Raw genomic sequence first — 20,039 nt, forward strand, 5'->3', positions numbered from 1 at the left:
TGAGTATACGATACTTGTGACCACAGGGTTTTTTTTTTTCCTTCTAACCATTCATCCATTGATCCAACACATACTGACTGAGTGGCTACTATGGCAAGGACACCAAGACGAACCCTCCTGTCAGCTCCTCAGGAGGAGGGACACGCCCTGGCCCACTGCGTTCTTTTGCGCCACCAGCCCCCAGAGCATGTAAAAAGGGCCAGGCACGGAGACGAAGCCTAATTTTTGTTGGCTGAACATGATTAAGGAGTTTTTTCCTTGAGTAGAAGAGACAAAACATAAACATCAATAACTGATTCAAGGCAGAGTGATATCCTAATTTCTGCTATTTCTAAGAAAATAGGAGCTTTAGACTGATTTATTCACCACTCTAAATTAATACCCATAACACAATAAGGCTTTTGCAGATAGAACAATTACCCACCAAGGAACCTTCAAAAACGAATCCTAGTGCATCCTACCTTTATATCCCGGTGAACTATCTGATTGTCATGGAGGTATTTTAATCCTTCGAGTATTTGCTTTGTATAAAAGCCAATTGTTTGCTCATTGTCTTTCAATGGGCCCCACTTGGAACGAAGGAGAGCAGAAAGACTTCCTGTAAAGTTGAGAGAGGAAGTGGATAAAATCTTATCCAAATGAGTTCTTTAGAGCACGTTACGCAACATTAACTTAAGCTAACGTTGACTGGTTGTTCTCGTCGCCCAGGAACTGTACCGGACGCTTGGCTCAGATACGACCAGGACAGTGTCCCTGCTCTGAAGACGCTCCTCATCAAACAGCGGGGGTGAAAGCCCGCGCAGTCGCTAACCTTATCCCAAGTCACCAGGACTAACGGTAAAACGGTTCCAATGTTTATTTATCGTCTCCTAACAAACCCCAAGGTGAGGTCACATGTCTAGTTTCTCTTTTAACTTAGACAAATTAAAAGCTGTAAACTAGGAAATCCCGCTCAATTTTACTCCTCTTCAAGGCCCCAGTAACTTATGCTTTTTAAGGAAAGAAGAACATCTCTTACCTCCTGGGACCTGCTCCATGAAGATTTTAATGAAACCGTTCTCACTGAAAGAGCCCAGATACTGGACGATATTTTTGTGCTTCAGATGCTTATGCAACGCTATTTCTTCATGTAGGGGCTGGGAGTACCTGAAAGGCACACAGACGGCATGAGCTGATTATGCGGCCAGACGTCAGTGCAGAAATTTAGGCAACACAAATAGAAAACGGCAGTTAAAAATAGGTCCATAGATAAAATCACATATGACCTGTCTAAGACGTTTATTTCTCATAACATAAATTCCGTGAAGTTGGAGCCCTTGTGGGGCGTGAGGGGACATGTGTCAGGCACTGCTCTCAGCCTTTCGAATATATTAACTCAGTTCTCATAACCCCGTGAGCAGGTACGATTAAGATGCCCATTTTACAGATGAGGAAGTTGATTCCCAGAGAGGACGCCTAACCTGCCCAAGATCTCAAAGCTAGCAAGTGACAGAGAGAAGATCCGAGCCCAGGAAAACCAAAATCAGCCACCCAGCTCACTGTCCACATCAACAAGACTTCCTCTTCCATTGGCCTCATGACGTAACTTTACTATTCCAGGAGACTCTTGCCCAGGAAGATGAAAACTGTAAATAACTTTAATGTTCATTCCAGAACTTACTGAAAGGTCATTTCCATTGAAATCAGCTCTTCAATGGAAAACACAAACCATTTATATCTCAAGTCTCCTGGAGCCATTTGCCTCAAAATCCTCACCTTACGGTGTCCATGAATTCTCTTATATTTTTACCCATTCCTAACCAAGACTTCACACCGAGAGACCAGTTTTAAAACAGACTTCAAAATCACGTACTTGGTGTATGTTGCTTTATGAAATTATAACATGAAAGTAATCTGCATTTCTGGAGAAGACAGAATGACACTTTTGATGATTATTTGAAGTACTATAAGGCTCATGGACTCTTAAAAATCCTGGATATCAATTTTAATATTAAATTATATATATCACTACATTTTCTATTAATATAATTGTTGTATAGCTAACTATGGTAGGGTGTCAGCAATGATAAACAGAGACTCAAAGCTATTCCCTAATTGTTTTTTCTGTTGTACACGAAGGCTGCAGGTGTGAAAGGCATGAGCTACTAAGACACAGTAAACGTAGAGCCCAACGTGCAGGAAATGCTTGGATCTTATTGTGGCAAATGCATATAAACAGAATGGATGCTTTTGAATGCCAATAACGAATACTAGAATTGGTTAGTATTGCATAATACTATTTTCATGAAGCTTTTCAGGATAAGCTATAACACTAAAGCAATTAGCAGGTCACAAAACTCCACAAAAGTTTTAAATAAACTTTTATAATCTGTGAAATATTATTCAGAAAGCTGTCTCAGCTACTCAAAAAAAACTGACTCGTATTTTAGATCTTTTACTCATTTCCTTTTTCTTTAGAACTGTTCTAGGAACTATAAAGGCAGCTACAAAACCGAACCCCTTAACAGGACACCAGTTAGACACCACCACCATTTTGATAACTGCCTGAACAAAGTAACACGAGAAATACGAGCATATGGTGTTAGCAAAAAGATACCAGGTAACGACTCTCAACTATGAAGATATTTGCAAGTTACTTCTTCTACGGGATTTAAAACATTTCATTTAACACCAGTTAATAAGCTTGCTTTTGACACGCAGGAGATAAATTAGTGGCAAATATTGGGCTTATTCTAAAGATTCAGGAGATCAAGATGACTAAATAATCTGAAGCAAGCAGCTAACTCAGTTTATGATGAACCAAAGGGCTCCCACCCAACCCTCTATGGGAAATCAGTCGTGAATGTTTAAATGTAAGATCCTGGAGAAGCAAATAATAAGTTTCCCCAATCATATCACCAAAGGTCAACTCAAAAGTCACAGTAACAGTCAGAATCCATCCCGGGTATGAGTAAGACCTGTTCTCCAACACGGAAATGATTAGTAACACCCAGCAATTCTCCCTAAGTGTAAGTCACAGCGTAAGCCCCAAGCACGGTATAAGCATGAAACTATAATTCGTTCAGGTCAATAAGCTATGTTCGCTTATGGGAATTGCAAAAATATCTTATTTCTTCTCAATTAGCTGTGACAACGGAAAGAAGGAACGGCACAGATAATCAGAGACACTTGTGTATATTTAGCTTTGAAGAATTATTACTCCATATGCGTCCCCAGAGCGCCTGGGAGTCAAACTCCCATGACAACCACCTAAACCGGTGTCCCAACCCCGGCTGGACATCAAATAACCAACGCCCACGCCCACCCCAGAATTCTGGGGGTAGGGCTTGAGCATCAATATTGTTAACAGTTCCCCGCTGCTCTAACATACAGCTGGGTGGAGAGTAATTGGTCTAAATAAATAGTTCAGGGTGGGTAGCGTGTTAGAGGAAGAAGTCAACCGAGATTAACCCCTCGGTGGGAGAGCTCATGAGAGTGTACTTGGAATCCGCCACCTCTCTCTCAAAACTACTCTGAGTCTCTAACAAGATGCTTTTAGAATGTGAAGGAAACACACAGGGAGCTGTTTCATTGCTAGGACCCCTCGTTACAGATGGAACGCTTAGTGTATGTGCCACATGCCTTATTCACACCCCATCCAACCTTAGCAATTACCCTTCCTAACCGCTCCCTTTTTAAGTGCAACGTCGAAACTTCTCTGGGGCACACAGGTGCACATGCCTTTGTGTGTTGTATCTTGCAATAACACAGTGGGCTTCGCTGCACTCTTCCTGTACAGGCAACGAGAAGATGCCCTGCACCAGCTGTTAAAGAAAAGGGCTTGTCACACAACTGTTCTCAAGCTACCCACACCATGCCGACTGCCTCGTCACAGAACTGCACCTCTGCTGGCCTCAGTGTGCTCTGTGTGTGCTCAAGGGCCGTCCAATAAACTTAGGCTACAAAGGTCATCTTAAAAGTGGCTTTCTTCCAAGTCCCTATTCAAATGCTTCTGGTGGGAGGAGGGGAGGGGAGGGGAGGGGAGGGTGCTAAAGACCAGGGAGTTTGCTGCGGCAATTCCATAGCGACAACCCCTTAAATTGACATTGTTTAAAATCCACTCTCTGACTTATTACTTAAGAACCCACAGGAACATTTAATGAAAATGTTAGTATGATAAATTTATATATATATTACTCTAGGTATTTAAGGAATCATCTCTCTGTTTTGTAAGAATTCATAATCTGTCTCATGAAATAACCAAGAGGAAATTCTGCACCACCACCACGGAAGACCCAAATTGACGCCATGCACGTGGCACACAGCAACGCTGTTCACCTACCTCACATCTGTTCTTGCCTTTCTATGACTTTTTGGGAGAAACAGACAGCTGGCTAAAAAGCTATGGAGTGCCTAGGTTCCCCTCTGGCTGGGATGGACACTTTTGGCCAATGAAACAGGTGAAAGGATGCCGGACACTTCTGGGAAAGTCTGTTTCCCTTTTTCCTCCTCCTGCCTGGAGTGCAGATACGGAGGCTCGAGGCAGAGCAGCCACCTGTGAAAGGCTCACATGAAGGATGGAGAGGCAGGAGGAGAGCTGGGACCCGGGACACTGATTGCAGGGGAGGGGGTGTCCTTTCCTGGGGTGGTCACAGAAGGTTCTCCGAGGGCTTGAAATTTGAATTAAGAACTAAACGCTGAAAATGAGGCAATCCTGCTGGGTTCTGGGGAATGAGCCTCGGCATGCCTGATGGGCAGAGAGAGGCCGGTGTGGCTGCCATGGAGGAGGTGAGGCCACAGAAGGAGGAGGATGTCTGTGGCCTGGTGGTCTGAGCTAAGGGTCCTGGGTTTTATGTTGGTTACAATAAGAATCCATTGAAGGGTTTTAAGCTGCAGTGACATGATGTGATTTCAACTTTGGAAAGATCTCTGTGGCTTCTCTGAGGAAGGATGGAGTAGGGGTGGAGGAAACAGTGAAAGCAGGGACTACTCACAAGGTGGGTGCAGCAAGGGGTCCGAGTGAGAGACCTGAAGGCTTAGGCTGGAGCTGGAGCTGTAGTGATGAGAAAGATTCAGAATATATGGCGGGGGCTGAGACAGCAGTATGACTTACTGATGGAGTAGATGTGGCGTGAGAGAGAGAGGGGAATCCAAATGGATCCTGGTTTTAGCCTGAACAGATGGATGGATGGATGGATGGATGGATGGATGGATGGGTGGGTGGGTGGATGGATGGATGGATGGATGGATGGATGGGGTCACCTTAACTGAGACAAGGAATACTTGAGGTGCATATATTTGGCGGTAAAACTCCATGGTTCAGTTTTGGCCATGTTAACCTTGAGATGCCTTTTAGACTTACATTGGAGAGGGTGGGTAGACAGATGACCCTGGGAGTTCAGGGGAGTGTCCTTTCTGAAGAAAGCAGGTCATTGGCCCTACCACCATGGCCAAAGGAAGCAGACTTGAGGGCAGCCAAAATACATCCATGATGTAGCCTGGCATTAAAGTTTGGCCAAATAAGGACTATAGCAATGACGGACTCAGTCCAATCCCCTATCTTTCAGAGTTTAAATACACGACATAGAAAATGTACACGGTTGACTGAAAGAGCACTATTTTACAGAGAGAAGGTGTAAGAGAAGCCGTGAGGCAGCAGGAATCACGAGATTGAAAGAAGAGAGAATTACCAGTTAGAGGACAGAGCCCTAGAGCAGGGAGCAACAGACAATCCCGTTACCAGAGCTGTTCCACGCCCTGAATGACGTCCTTGTTCCTGATAACCCTGCCATTTTTCACAAAGCCCCACTTTGTGTGGTTCATACCATTTTTTCAAATATTTCTTCTGCTCTTTCCTCTTTCTTTTCCTTCTGGTTTTTCCACAGGCATGTTACACCTGTAGCTGTCCCACCATCCTTGGATATTCTGTTCTGTTTTCTTCTGTCTCTTTTTTCCTCCTTGCTTTCCAGTTTTGGAAGTTTCTACTGACATATCCTCAAGCTCAGAGGCTGAGCTGTGCCCAGCCCATCAAAGGTGTTCTTCATCTCTGTTACAGTGTTTTGCTCTCTGGCATTCCCTTTCGGTTCTCTCTTAGGATCCCCGTCTCTCTGCTCACACTGCCATCTGTTCTTGCACACTGTCTGCTTTATCCATTAGGGCCCTTAGCATATCAATCACAGTTGTTTTAAATTCCTGGTCTCCTAATTCCAACATCCCTGCCATGTCTAAGTCTGATTCTGATGCTTGCTCTCTCTTCAAACTGTGTTTTTGCCTTTTAATATGCTTTTTAATTTTTGTTGAAAGCAGACATGATGTACCAGGTAAAAGGGACTCTGGGAGAGGACATACGCTATAGTCCTACGATGGTCAGTCTCTTGGTGAGCTGTCCCACGGGGCTGTGAGCTTCACAAATGTTGACAGTCCCTGCCACCCCTTAGGTGGGACAGGCTGGCAGAGCAGGCTGGAGTTGGGCATCTCCCTTACCCCAGGTCAGTTAGGCTCCAATAACACCTCAAATAGGTTAGGCCCTGGTAAAAATAGTTTCTCTTGAGGGCAGGCCTTGTTAAGAACAGAGCTCTGGCATATTTCAAAATGGTTACTCTCCCCCGCCAGAAGCAAAAGGGGATTTTTCTCCCATGTTCACTGTGAGGACCTGGTAGGGCTCCTGGAGGCAAAATGGAAAAAAGCGTGGGGCCCCCTATGACTGTCTCTCCAATTCTGGGGGGCATTGGCTTGTCCTCTGACCTCACTTCTCCAACGGATGCAAGACGAGCTGTTGCCTTCTCAGTTGGCCAAGCTTTCCGCTTGTCGTTAGGATGGAGGAACGACTTCCAAGCTCCGTACGTTCCGGACTAGAAACTAGAACCTCTGGTTCAAAGCATTTCTGACAGTGCTTGCTCCCCACCTATCCATGTAATAAACCATCATTCGACACAAGCTGAGCCCAGCACACACAGGGCCACTCTCTCTTCTCCTCCTTACCGTCCTTCCTCCTATCTCGGAGACGCGGTGCCTCCCCCACAGCCTCGTCCTGGAATCACGGATGACGCAGCCGCTAAACCTCACAGGGAGCGAACTGGAACAACGGAGTTTTCAGACGGAGTTTCACTAATTAGAACTCACCCAAATATTTTCTAAAGTGCTAAGAACAACCCAAAACACCTTAGAAAACAGGTTTTTCTTAACCGCAATTACAGTACCTGCTATCTCTCTCTGGGATTTCCTTAATAGCGATTCGGACTTGGTTGCTCAGGTCTCGGCCTGCATAGACGATCCCGTAAGTGCCTTTTCCTAGAACCACTCTGTCCCCGTTTTCATCATATTCGTAGTCATACTACAAAAGGAAAAACGGGGAGAGAAGATGGAAATATTAGTTGCATTCTACATTTTAGATATCAACTTTTTCCACGGGCATTCTTCCTTATTTTATCAAATAAAACAGTAAGTTCTAAGAAGCCACTTCAAGAACCAAACAACACACACTCTCAGCACACAGCACACGGTGCTGGTGTTTCACACTGTTACGAATACTGTGGGGGCCGTGTATTTAAACCCTAAGGTGCTTCTCCGCAGGCCCGCTTGGATCGTTTATCGCACCAAGTCCTGTCTTTCATTGACTCTGGAGATGAGTCTGATGAGCATCGATGTCTGTCAATATCCATCCCATCTAATTAATCTTTCTCTTGTTTTTCAGCTTTCGGTGCTGTCAAATATTTCACACTCTGCCAGGAGAATAAAATCACTGAAAGGCTTTGGGTGAGAAGAAAATAACGAGATCTCACTAGTTGACGATAAAGTAAGAATTCTTTTTATTTCACTCCCAGTTCCCCAAGACCAAAAAGCATTTTAAAAATGAAAAATAAAGGAAAAATTTCATCTTTGAAGTAAAAAGGAAGTTCCTATAGCCCAAAACACCAAGCTGTCAAGTGTGTCAGTCAGATGTGGAAAACCGGATCAAAATGAAAGCGGGTTTCAGCATGCAGACGTTCTCAGGCCTGGAGGCATCATCCAGAAAGGCACATGCTTGGCCTCGGACTCGAATTACAGGATTCAGGGCTGTCAGATGATCAGGCCACAGCTCTGTAGAAACCTGGCGTAAGACCACAGACCAGCAGGAGAAGACAGAGAGCCAGCTCCCTGTGTTGTCTATGTCCTGCTGGGTACAAAACTAGCCATCCACAGCTGGACTGAACTCACGGAGGATTTGAGTGGCCATTCAAAGAATTGATTTCTAACATTTATAAGCCAGTAAATTTAACATTAACATAGACAGATAACCCACAAAGAGGATAATGATCATGGATTTTTATACCTACTAACAACAATTTTAAAATACATAAAGCAGAACTGACAAAATTAAAAAGAATAGACAAATACAAACCACAACAAGTTGATTTTTTTTTTTTGAGGAAGATTAGCCCTGAGCTAACTACTGCCAATTCTCCTCTTTTTGCTGAGGAAGACTGGCCCTGAGCTAACACCCATGCCCATCTTCTTGTTTTATATGTGGGACCCCTACCACAGCATGGCTTTTGCCAAGCCGTGCCATGTCCACACCCAGGATCCGAACCGGCAAACCCTGGCCTGCGGAGAAGTAGAACGCGCAAACTTAACTGCTGTGCCACCAGGCCGGCCCCACAATAGGTTTTAACAGAACTCCTTTAGAATCTAATATATCTAGCAGGCAAATTTAAAATAGAGATTTTAATGGCACAATTAACAAGTCTGATATAACATATACACAGAGAACCCTGCACTCAGATATAAATTCCTTTCATGCCTATATGAAAACTACATAATAACTGGTCACAAATTAAAACTCAAAAAATTTCAACAAATTCCAAAGAACTGATATCATAAAGACCATCCACCACAGGATATTAAAAATAAGATAGCCAAAAAATATATTTGAAAACTGACTATTGCACTTTAAAATAATCAAGGGGTTTAAAATGAAATGATCATGGAAATTACAAAATAGTTTAAAAGAATGACAAAGCGAATGGAACACCACGGGTACAGGGGTATGTAGACGGAAAAGGTCACGGCCTTAAAGAATTGCATTAGAAAACAAAGAAAATTTTAAGTGATCAAGTTAACTGGTCAAGTCAAGGAAACATAAAAAGAATAACAATTACTATCCAAAGACAGTAGGAGGGTTTCTGGTTTGGCAATATGGTGGAGTAGGTACCTGAAAACCTTTCTGCTAAAACACCCAGAAAAAATGAAACAGACACATGTAAAACGCCTCGCTGGGCTTATTTGAAAGTAAAGACGACTGGCAGGGGCTAGGAACAAAGAGGAAAAGGGACACTAGGTGGGTAATCATAAGAAGTGATGGCCCCAGTGCCCCGGGGTGGGCACGAGGGCAGGGGTTGGCAAACCCCTTTCTGTAAGGGGCCAGAAGTGACTATTTTCAGATTTGCGCACCACATGATCTCGGGTCAGCCACTCAACTCTGCCATTGTCAATGGCCAGTCAATATATGCAAGGGGACATATATTGTTCCAACAAAATTCTCTTTACCAAGAGAAGTGGCGTGCTGGATCTGGCCTTTGGGTTCTAGTTTGCCAACCCCTTATCTGGGACTTTGGTCTTAATGCCCAAGAGGGGATGGAAATGAAGTCTGTGCCTACACCAGGTGAAGAGCTGGAACACGGAAAACCAGGGCCCCCAAAGGACCACACCGTGGTGAAGGGCAGATTGGACAAGTCAGCCCACTGCCCTGGGAAACGGGAGCTTGTCCGTCTTAGCCTGAGCTCTGGGTAGACAGAACAAGTCTCTGAACACTCTCAGCTGATCCTCACGCTGCCTGGAGTTCAAATTTACACTTGTCATAATACCCATCATTGGTCTCGGCCCTGGGACATCCCTGGAGTGCCTCACAGAATCAGAAAAACACGTCAAAGGGAGACTCCTTCTCTACAGGCCATGCGGCATTCTCACTGATAAGGCACCACTGAAACTGAGCTTGCAATCCAAAATTTTAAAACACATAAAGAAAGAATTCACTGCCAGTGAGTATTAGCTGATTTGACAAATATCAATGCCCCCAACTTCATACAAGAAATTGAAACTTTAAGGTAAGGACATTTAACATAAAGATATAAAATAGGAAATCAAAAAACATGAGAAAAGGATAAGATGCCCTAAAATGGCCAGATTTGAGACAGAATCAAATATAACTTTCAGAAACTAAGCCCTAAATAGGAAAAATAAAAATAAATTCACACTGAGATATAATACAGGGAAACTACAAAAAATGAAAGGCAAAGAGAAGATCATGAAAGGAAATAGATAAAAAGAACAAATTGCCCATAAAGGTGGGTAATCAGATCACTCTGAGACTCTCTGGGGTTCACACTCGACTCGAGAGACCACTGCTGCCAAGGATGAGGAAGACGTGGGCTGCCATCACCAGCTCCAGTTTACCTGTTTCCAAGCCTTGGCAGAAGGCAATCGGTTGTATTCTCTTGGGGAAAAACTAGGCCCAATACCATGCCAGGACTGGGTCTGCACTGCCCTCCCGATCGTGTGCTCCGGCTGAGGACGGAGGCCAAGCTCTGGAGGGGAGCTGTCTCCCCTGCCGGTGGCAACACTGTACCCAACCGACATTAGAGAAAACTCCTATTCTAGCCGCCTAATGTAAGGCTGGAGACCCTCCTAGTCCAGAGCAGAAGACCAGGTGTGTTTTCAGGTGAGGGGACAGGGAGCAGGGATCATTTAGTAATTTCCCAGACCAAGAGATGAAACCGGGCTCCAGCAAAGAGGCAGGAAACACAGGCCAAAAATTCCACCTGAAGGAGCTCAAGTCTCCACACCCAGTTCCTGGGGTCTGGACTTCCACCACGCTGTGCCATGCATGCTGGACAGCTACCAGCCAGGGCCCAGGCCAGCAGGAGGCAGGGCAGGGACCATCCCCACAGGAGCTCATCTGTGCGAGGGTGCCCTGTCCAGAAGAACAGAAACCTACACTGAACCTCTACCACCACCACTCACACCATTACAACGCACTACAATTTAGAAGAAATAAACCAGCTGTCAACAAGCCACCTCGTTTGTTGGGCATAATAAGCCCGTGTCATATTGGTGAAGGTCTGTGATTAGCTCCAATTTACAAATGATCAGACACATCTTTTGCAGTGACAATACGTCACAGGTGTGGTTTAAACCCAGCTCATCAGATTCCAGATTTCATGTTCTTCCCACTACCAGTGCTGTAGGGAAGTCCTTTGAGAGCTTCTAAGGGGAATGTTAGTTCTGTTTCCAAAAACCAGTGATGCAGAGGTGTCCCGGCATATTGTCAATATCCACCGAACAGCCGTCCGCTGACTCGAGCAGACACCTGGCAGACGACGTCCGGTGATGACGTCTGGGAGACGGCCAGCTCAGACTTCATCTCTCCCTCCCCACATCAAACTGCCAAACGCTGTCAGGTTTACCCTCACTGCTCTTACCCGATCAGGACCTCCCTGCCTTTCTTCTGGACTAATCCTACAGACCCTTCACTGACCTCCCTGCCCCCTTTCTTATTGCCCTGTCCCCAATTCACTCTCCATTAAGTGGACAAACTTTCCAAAGTCCAGACTGCCACAGTGAGATTCCCACATCCGCATCACGGCCTCTGCTCTATCAGCCCCTCGCTACGTTCGGGATCAAATCCAGACTCCTTCGCAAGCATCACTGCCCCTCAGGGTCTTATAGGTGCCTCAGGGTCCGACCCTCAGTCTCCTCCAAACAGTCTCAGGGAGGTTCCCAGATCATGGGGCCTTTCCACACGCTGCGTGTTCCACCCGGGTAATTCTGCCCCCTCCTTCAAGACCATGCCCCAGGAAGCGTTCCTGAACCATCCACCTGGCCCTCAGAGGCTGGGTCAGATTCCGCTGATGTGCTTGCCCGGCCATCTGCCCTCACTCTCCCACGCACTGACCGCTATCCCTCCTCCCGGCCAGTCTGTGTCCCAGTCTGCACTCGCTCCTTGAGAACCAGGACGTTGTCTCCAATGCTCTATCTTCAGTCTTAGCGATATCTGGCTGGCAGAAGATGCTCAGTGACTATTTGCTTAATTAATTAATCAGGCTGTAGGAAATTTGATGAGAACAATTTTTAAAACCAGGTGCCAAAACGAAACATTTAAAGTGAGTACGCGCTCATCTTTGGTTGAAAGGATGCCACAGGGATATTCACGTAGCAGAGTGAAGAAGAGATAAGCCTTGATGAAGCTGCCCAAGTGTTAGGTTCCCTCAGGAATCTAAAGCATCAAAAGACTACTCTTTTTTTAAAAGGTTATTTATTAGGTACAGAAGTTGAGTTTTTTGAACCAAGTGGTCATAGTAAAAATCAAAAGGACTTTTAATAAGACCGACGTGACTGAAAACCATTCCCATGGGTGACAGCTGCTTGGATCCTTTTTAATCTCTTCTTCCTATTCTTACGATATAGAGATACAACTTGAAAAGGCATGTTTGAGGAAACCACCATGGCTACAAGGACAGAGAATTATCTATGTGACGACCAGAAAAAGGAGAGCAGAGCGCAGGCCTTGGGCCAAGGGCAGGCAGGGGCTTAAATGACAAATATGGAGGAGAAAAATGGGGGGGGAGCATTTTAAAAAATAAAAAGTGAGATTACACTGCCTATATATTTTGCATTCTATTTCTATGGCAATAGTTAGCAAACCAGGTTGTTGCTAAGGGAACAATTTCATTTTGAAGCAGCGACGGGAATACATCTAGAATGATCCCTCCATTGTTGCCTGCCTGGAACAGTCTAAACGGGGCTGGAGGAGAGTGAGGGCAGCAAGACGACACCGACAAGGCCAAGGAACACAGCGGTGACCCACTAGTCCTCGCACCATCAAGGGGCTCCCCGCAAAACCACCACCTTCTAGGAAGCCTCACACGTCCCTCGGGTCCTCAGGAGAGGAGCCACCTCAGAGACCAAATGGCAGCTCTGTTAACTTCCAGTCTGTGTCGCCCTCTCAATACGTAAATGCTACAAACATCCGTAACTACAGCAGCATGAATAGAACGGTAAAAACGCTGCAGGTACACATCTAGTTTGATCATCTCTCCTCCCCTAGATCTTTACTCAAACGTCACCTGCCCAGCGGCCCCCTGGGTCCTTGTCTAAGACTGCACGCCCGTCACACCCTTCACCGCCTACATCCTAACACGGATCATCATCAAACACACTCTGAATTTTACGTATCATGTTGTTTCCCATGGGTCTCTCACTGGAATGTAAGCTCAGTGGCGGTGGGGACTTTTCTCCATTTTGTTCTCTGCACCTAGAACAGTGCCAGCCACAGAGCAGGTGTCCAATAAAAACTGGGTGAGTGACGGGTGGGTGAGTGACGGGATCAACTTAGAACCACCAATGTGGTATGAAGATTATTTTAAGCTGAAGGCATCTGATAAATGGCAGCTGCAGAAAACCCTTATCTGAACTCCTTTTGCTGACTTCAGCAACCCTTCTTGAAAACACAGCTGCCATAACCCCTCACTGGGAGGTTAGGACCTCTCGGACCCGGACGAGAAATTACATCAACAAAACCTTGTCAAACTTTGTGTACCTTCCCACGAGTTTTCTGCCATGTGCTTCCCCTTGACGTTCAATTAAGGACTTTTTTATGAGAATAAATAAACTCTTAATTCTGGCTGTTCAGGAGCCACTTCTTTGTATGCCCCTACATACGTGAATAAGCTTTATCTTTTCTCCTGTTAATTGGTCTTTTGTCAGTTAATTCGCAGGCCCCCAATCACTGAATCTAAGTCGGTAGAGGAGAAAGTTGTTTCTCCTCCCAACAGAATGAAGGAATGAGTAACAAGTTGATTCTCCTCTCATACAACACTGTAAGTGATGATGTTCCCAGACAGTGCGGTAATGTGGCTGTTCAGCTTCAGATCTGTACGAAAACAGAAAGAGGATGTTAAAGAAAAACCACTAGAGTGCTACTTGGTGACTCCAAAGCAATTTAAAGGAATTCTAACCATAATTCACTGTTTGTGAATGTGTGCAAGGCAAATCAGCAGAAAAGGAAATGGGGAGGAATTTCATCATCCTGCAGAGGTCTGAGTCTAAGGAAAACGTTCCTTTTACCTTGCTTGTCCCCACTCCATCCCAAAGGGGGTCACCTTTCTCTCTATGCACACTGGAAACTACTGTGTGTCAGCTTTACAGGGCCAGCTGCTGTGACTGCCTCAGGCTTGTGTCAATCACACACCCATGTTGATGAAACAGTGAGGTACAAAAGCATGTAAGACGAAGGAGGAGGGAGGGAGGGAGAGAGAATATATGTACGCGTTTGGGAGAGGAGGGAAGAGGAAGACAATGTATTTTTATTGAGCACCAAAGGACCTCAGTAATTTGTATGTTCTTTTCCAAAGAAATAAAAAAAGAGATGAAAAGAGAATGGGTTCATCATGGCTTGATTATGCTATTCAGTCTTTCACTGACTCAACACTGATTAAACAACCTTCAGGCCAGTTTCCCAGCACGTACTCTGCCCCTCCAAACCATATTCCCTCCCCGCAGTGGACATACTGTTTACACGATTCTGGTGTTGTCACTCCCCAGCTTCAAACCTTCCAAGCCTTCTGACTGACCCGCTGCTTGCACGCCTGGCACCACGCGAGCCAACGTGATGAAAGGACAGAGTCACAGCCCAGCCTTGGGACGTTAACCATCTGGGGCAGGCTGCCAAACTACAACACAACGAGAAGAGCTGGGACAGAGGAGGGGGGGAAATGCCGAGAGCAGCGCAAAGTGAGAAAAGGTGCTGACAAATGATTCAAAGGATAATGATACGAGGTGGATCTCAAAAAGTCAGGATGCTGTCACCAAGTGGGAGACAGCAGAAAAAGCACGTGGAGCTGGGCATCTGCATGTGAAGCCTAGGGCAGGAAAGCTTGCCCATGTGGAAGACAGAAAGGAGTTTGGCGTTGCTGGACTGCAGGGCGGAAAGAAAATGGCAGGTTACAGCCAGAGAGTTAGGAACAGTGCACAGTGCAGAAACCTTCCTCCACAAAGAGAGCATCAGAGGGTTTTACTTAGGGAGTAACAGGACTAAATCCGTGTGAGAGATCCCTCTGATGACGACAGAGACAGATCAGGCCACATGGAGATGACAGAGACCTGAGATGGGGGAGTGACAGAGAGAATGAAATAAAGGGGCTCGAGGGAAGACGGGGCACGAGGGCCAAGACAGGCTGGAGAGGAGGTTTCTCGGAGGAGTCTGGCTTGGGTTCCTGGGGAGATGCCCTTGATCTAAGTGACGATACAGAATGTTGGGAGAGCAAAGATAGGGACCACAGCTGAGAAGTGTTACTGTTCAACGACTTCAATATAAGTTTATTAACACAATTAAATTTTTCAAGGTATGGGTTCATAACTCTCCCATTTCAAAATACAGCCTTGAGTCAAAAAACACGGCCTTGAATCAGAAGTTGTTGTTTCTGTTTCTGTTTAAAAACAGAGCCATCCTCTGCAAGTGGTTTTGAGCTACACTTGAAAAACGCTGTACAGTTTGTACTAATCTTGAAAATTATGAAAAATTTGAGCCGGGAAAGGACATTTAAGATCTTCTTGCTCAGGGGCTGGCCCGGTGGCGCAGCAGTTAAGTTCGCATGTTCCGCTTCTCGGCAGCCTGTTTGCTGGTTCAGATCCCGGGTGCGGACATGTCACCGCTTGGCAAAAGCCATGCTGTGGTAGGCGTCCCACATATAAAGTAGAGGAAGATGGGCATGGATGTTAGCTTAGGGCCAGTCTTCCTCAGAAAAAAAAAAGAGGAGGATTGGCAGATGTTAGCTCAGGGCTAATCTTCCTCAAAAAAAATTAAAAAAGATCTTCTTGTTCAACTCTCTTTTACAGAATGCCCAGCGGGAGTATGAATTTTGTCCAAAGTTACAAAATGAGCTGTTGGTGAAGTCAGAACCAGAACCCACGGCTCCTGACGGCAGCACGGGGCTCTCACGGGAGCCAGGTCCGGCGAGTTGCAGGAGGAGTCTGTGCATGACCTGGAGGAGGCTGAATTCCTCCCACAACAACACCGCTTCAAAGAAACCTTACTATTCAAATCAGAAAGGAAAGCGCATCTTGACTCGGGCTTTGGATAAGAAGTTTCTCAAACACCAGAGTCTAAGGATTAGCTGCCAATTCATAGTTTACAGAACCACATTAATAGTTAATACTTGCTGAATGTTGACACCACCCTAAGGGAAGTTAAAAACATTAAAGAGCTTCCAACTTTGCCAACATTTTAATTTTGTTCTTGGCCAAGGTACACATAGGCTTCAGGAATAATTGACATATATGTTGAAACAATTTTAATTCTATCTCAAATTGATGTAAAGAACAGAAAATAATTATTCTGCATACGAATCTTAATCACTAGGGCAATTCTTCTGTGCAATGTAAAGAGTCAGAAGGGGAGGAATTATTTTTGGTATGTCGTTCATGGGCTGAAGTTTGAGTTCAGTTTGTGGTAATGAAATTAAAGAACTTGCTTTAATGAAATACTTAGAATACTGAAAAGGTAATTTTAATCGAGAATGTTGAAAATATCTAAAAAATGTAGTCAAGGATATAATGGAGTTATGAATTATGAAAAATAAAAGTTAAGGCTATTTAATAACTCCTATTATAAGGTGCTCTGGCTACGAAGGGATATTCGGTGAGAGGGAGAGCCGAGAAGCTCATCATCTTCACAGCCCAGAACATCACTGTGCCCATTCATCAGCGTTATGCTAACAGAACACCCACGAAAAGAACATAAGCAATAACACTAGCTGAGGCGTAACGGCAAACTAAGCCAAAATACTTAAAATAAATATGCCTGAATTCACTGGATGGACTATACCGTCCACTGGCAATACCGTGGAGCCATTCTACGACACAGATTCTAAATTATTCCGAGGGAAGGCGAAGCACAGAAGCGTGAGCATGTTTGCTAACGTAGCAGAACTTGAGCAGGGCGAGTTGGGGGCACTTCTGATGAATCAGAGCACCACTGCACGAGCTGTGTTCTATGAGGTCAGCGGATCTACTAAAACCCTCTGGACAGGACTAGGAAGAAACCCGAGCATCTCCCTCCTTATTTGGATGGTGAGCGTTCTCAGTGCTGGCGGCAAAACTGTTGGACCGGGAAGGGCATCTCACAAAGCCCACCCAGTTACTACACAGACAGATCAGAGGATCTCGATCCTGGATCTTCTCGAGAGCTCTCTGAAAGGTGATCTTCCTACTCCTTTTACATTACAGGAGACCGAGGCTCAGAAAAATCAGCTGTCCAGATTCACCACAAACTCTAAGGCAATTAAAGCCATGTTATGGGTATGCATATGGGTAACGTAGTTACTGGAGCAGGGACTGAGTAGTTGATTCAATCAGCTGTGAAGACTAACCTGGTATAACACGGCCACCATAGCCTGGCCAGGCTATGTGTATTTTCAGTAAGATGGATTCAGTTCCTCAAAGAAGGGTATGAAACAAAGGATAGATATCTCTGGTTTAAAAAAAGAATCCAGCAATTTATGACATTGCAGAAGAACTTCATGGATTTTCCAGTCCAACTACTTTGTAATTTTATGTTACTGATGGAACTGTCCCATTTTCATTGTCTTTGTTGACATTTACTCTGGTAGTTGCTGTGTATCAAGCGATTCTAACTTTAAACCAAACAAAAGCAGAGATGAGGTATAGTCAAAAAAAGCACTGACACAGGAGTCAACAGAGCTAGTTCCTAAAATAGTCACTTGGAAAAGAAAATATAAAATTGTAAAATATCAAACATACACAAATAAGAAGTATCATCTATTTCTCCTACAGACAGCAAGCTAAAGCACGGGGAAAACATTCTTTTCCAAATTAGGTCTTGCATCTTTTTATAACTTTGATGAAAGAGGCTTCGGCTCACCTAGGAATATCAAAGCTATACAGCTGCTAGATAATTACAGAACTTAACTACAGACAGAGCTAACACGTGCCTATTACGTGTAAATTTCCCCTGGACTGTTCATTCCCCTTCTATTGCAGTGTTTTTATAAAAATCTTGTGCATGAGACAACATTAGCAAAGTGATCTCATCAGTAAGTGGACCAGCCAGGCTGGTGCTCTGGTTTCATCAACTTCACTTTAATACTAGAAACGTAATTTTCAGTATGGCTTGGACTCAGAACTCTGTCCCAAGTCCCACACTGGGAAGGGCTTGGAGAGAACATGGCTGCTCTCATGCCTGCAGGCGCGTCATCCTTCAGACACTGAAGGTGCCCCGTGCTGGAGGCTGCACTCTTGAAGCACTTGGCACTTCCTTGCAGAGGCGGAAGGTTCTTCTTCATACAACAAACATGGCAGAGAAGATGGACATGACATGAAGGTCGGTGTCTGCAGTGTACCATGTCCATGAGGCATGAGCAAAAGGTCTGCGGTTGAGAGGACTGGCATCTGGGGGATTGTTGCTCCCACCTGCCTTTCTTCCATTAATCCTCCATTGTTTCATGTGCTCCGTGTAGCACAGAATGAGGACCACAAATGGTCCCATCATTCAGGATTTTCCCTGATTGTTGCTTGTCTAGATTGCACGTATCTCAGAGGAGAATAAAAAAACGTGCAAGGGGCGCTGGGGCCCAAGCACTGAGAGTGATCCACACTCTCAAGAATAAAGCACAGTCACTCTCAGATGGGGAAAATACTTAAACTCAGGTGTCCTGAGTGAGGGATCTCCAAGGTTGACTTTTCAACCCTTTTTTACCAAAGGAATTCTAAAGATGCTTTACTATTAAGGGAAAGCTTATGGACCCTGAGAGCGCCAGCCCCTCACCTCCACTCGCACGCCACACACACCCCTCCCTCGGAAAGGTTCACTTAAAAAAAATCACCCACAGAGAAACTTCGTACAACAAACACAGAAACGTCAGCCGTTACCTCCAGGGAGTCAGCCTCACAGTCTCCTTCCTCCGTGTTCCTGCCCTTCTCTTCGGTAATGGTGTTCACCATCTCAAAAAACCTGTGACGAGAGCTGGCATGTGGTCACTCATGATACACACGACATTAAATACAAGCAAGGACGTTCCAAAGTGACTTCGGAGCAAAAACAGGAGCTGAGAGCCGGGCAATAAACAAACATGAGTATCAGAGCAAAAATGTGATTTTGCAAAAAAGAAAACACAGGTTGGTAAGATTTTCCAGAAATGTCCATAATATATTACAGAGTTAGAAGAGTGCGGCTGACAAAGCCATAGAAACGTGCAGGATGTGGACTTGGACACCTGACCGAGGATGTCAGCATTTGCGTGATGTGGGGCGAGCTCCTCCACTGCTCTGAGCCTCACTCAACTGTAAAATGGGGAACATACTCCCCTCGCTCCCAGGTTGTCATGAAGACGGCTGAGGCAATGCTTGCAAAGTGATTAGCACACTGCGCTCATTAACTATCAGCTATTTCTGTTTTGCTGCTGTTAATACTATTTAAAATGGGACACAACAAAACCACCTTTCTTCTGAAATAGTGTCTAAATTCTAGGGTGACTGTTCGATGCAGTGTCGGCCACTACTACCTTTCATCTCAGCCATTCAATCTTCTGCCCGAGCATCTCAACATCACACACGCGGGTCCCATAAATTCAGTCTGAAAAATACTGATGTGAATGAGGAGCAGCTGGCTTATATGTTTGTGACAGAAGCCACCTCTCTCTTGGTGAAACGTTTTCTTCAGGAACTCTCCTTGTTAAGTTTTTTTCGGGAGACCAATGCAGAGCCAAGAAAGATAATTACTACAAGAAATGGACTTGCCCCTGCAACACTAGCTGTGTGTATCTATTCCGAGGGGATGATCACGGTTCCAGACATAAAGTGAGGCAGGTGCCATGAACAGGGGCTGACAACTGCACAGGCAGGTCACGCTGTGCACTGCCAGCTCAAGGCAAGAGCAGGTTACGGTGGACAACCTACCATGACTCAGACCCTTTCTTCTATCTCTGTACCTTTTTCTATCCACCCACCCATCCATGTAACCACCCACCCATCCATCCAACAATTACTCATCGATTGTCTACTAGAACGAA

At 45.1% G+C, this 20,039-nt stretch overlaps 1 protein-coding gene and 1 long non-coding RNA gene across 6 annotated transcripts in view; one reads left to right on the plus strand and one right to left on the minus strand.

The window, feature by feature from the left end:
* MAP3K5 (mitogen-activated protein kinase kinase kinase 5) overlaps positions 1 to 20,039 on the minus strand; it is a 180,756-nt gene that overhangs the window by 38,153 nt on the left and 122,564 nt on the right. For all 5 annotated transcript variants that reach the window (XM_070559384.1, XM_070559385.1, XM_070559388.1 and 2 more), the window contains 4 exons: positions 18,901 to 18,982; positions 7,179 to 7,312; positions 1,019 to 1,146; positions 462 to 598 (listed from right to left, as the gene is read on the minus strand). In XM_070559384.1, the coding sequence (XP_070415485.1) occupies positions 462 to 598; positions 1,019 to 1,146; positions 7,179 to 7,312; positions 18,901 to 18,982 (481 nt within the window). The remainder of the gene's footprint in view (positions 1 to 461; positions 599 to 1,018; positions 1,147 to 7,178; positions 7,313 to 18,900; positions 18,983 to 20,039) is intronic.
* On the plus strand, positions 12,687 to 16,230 carry LOC139073654 (uncharacterized). Its single transcript, XR_011522656.1, has 2 exons — positions 12,687 to 13,025; positions 15,850 to 16,230. It is a non-coding gene; the product is annotated as an uncharacterized lncRNA (long non-coding RNA).

This window comes from Equus przewalskii, chromosome 9 (genome assembly GCF_037783145.1).
Source record: "Equus przewalskii isolate Varuska chromosome 9, EquPr2, whole genome shotgun sequence".
NCBI lineage: Eukaryota > Metazoa > Chordata > Mammalia > Perissodactyla > Equidae > Equus > Equus przewalskii.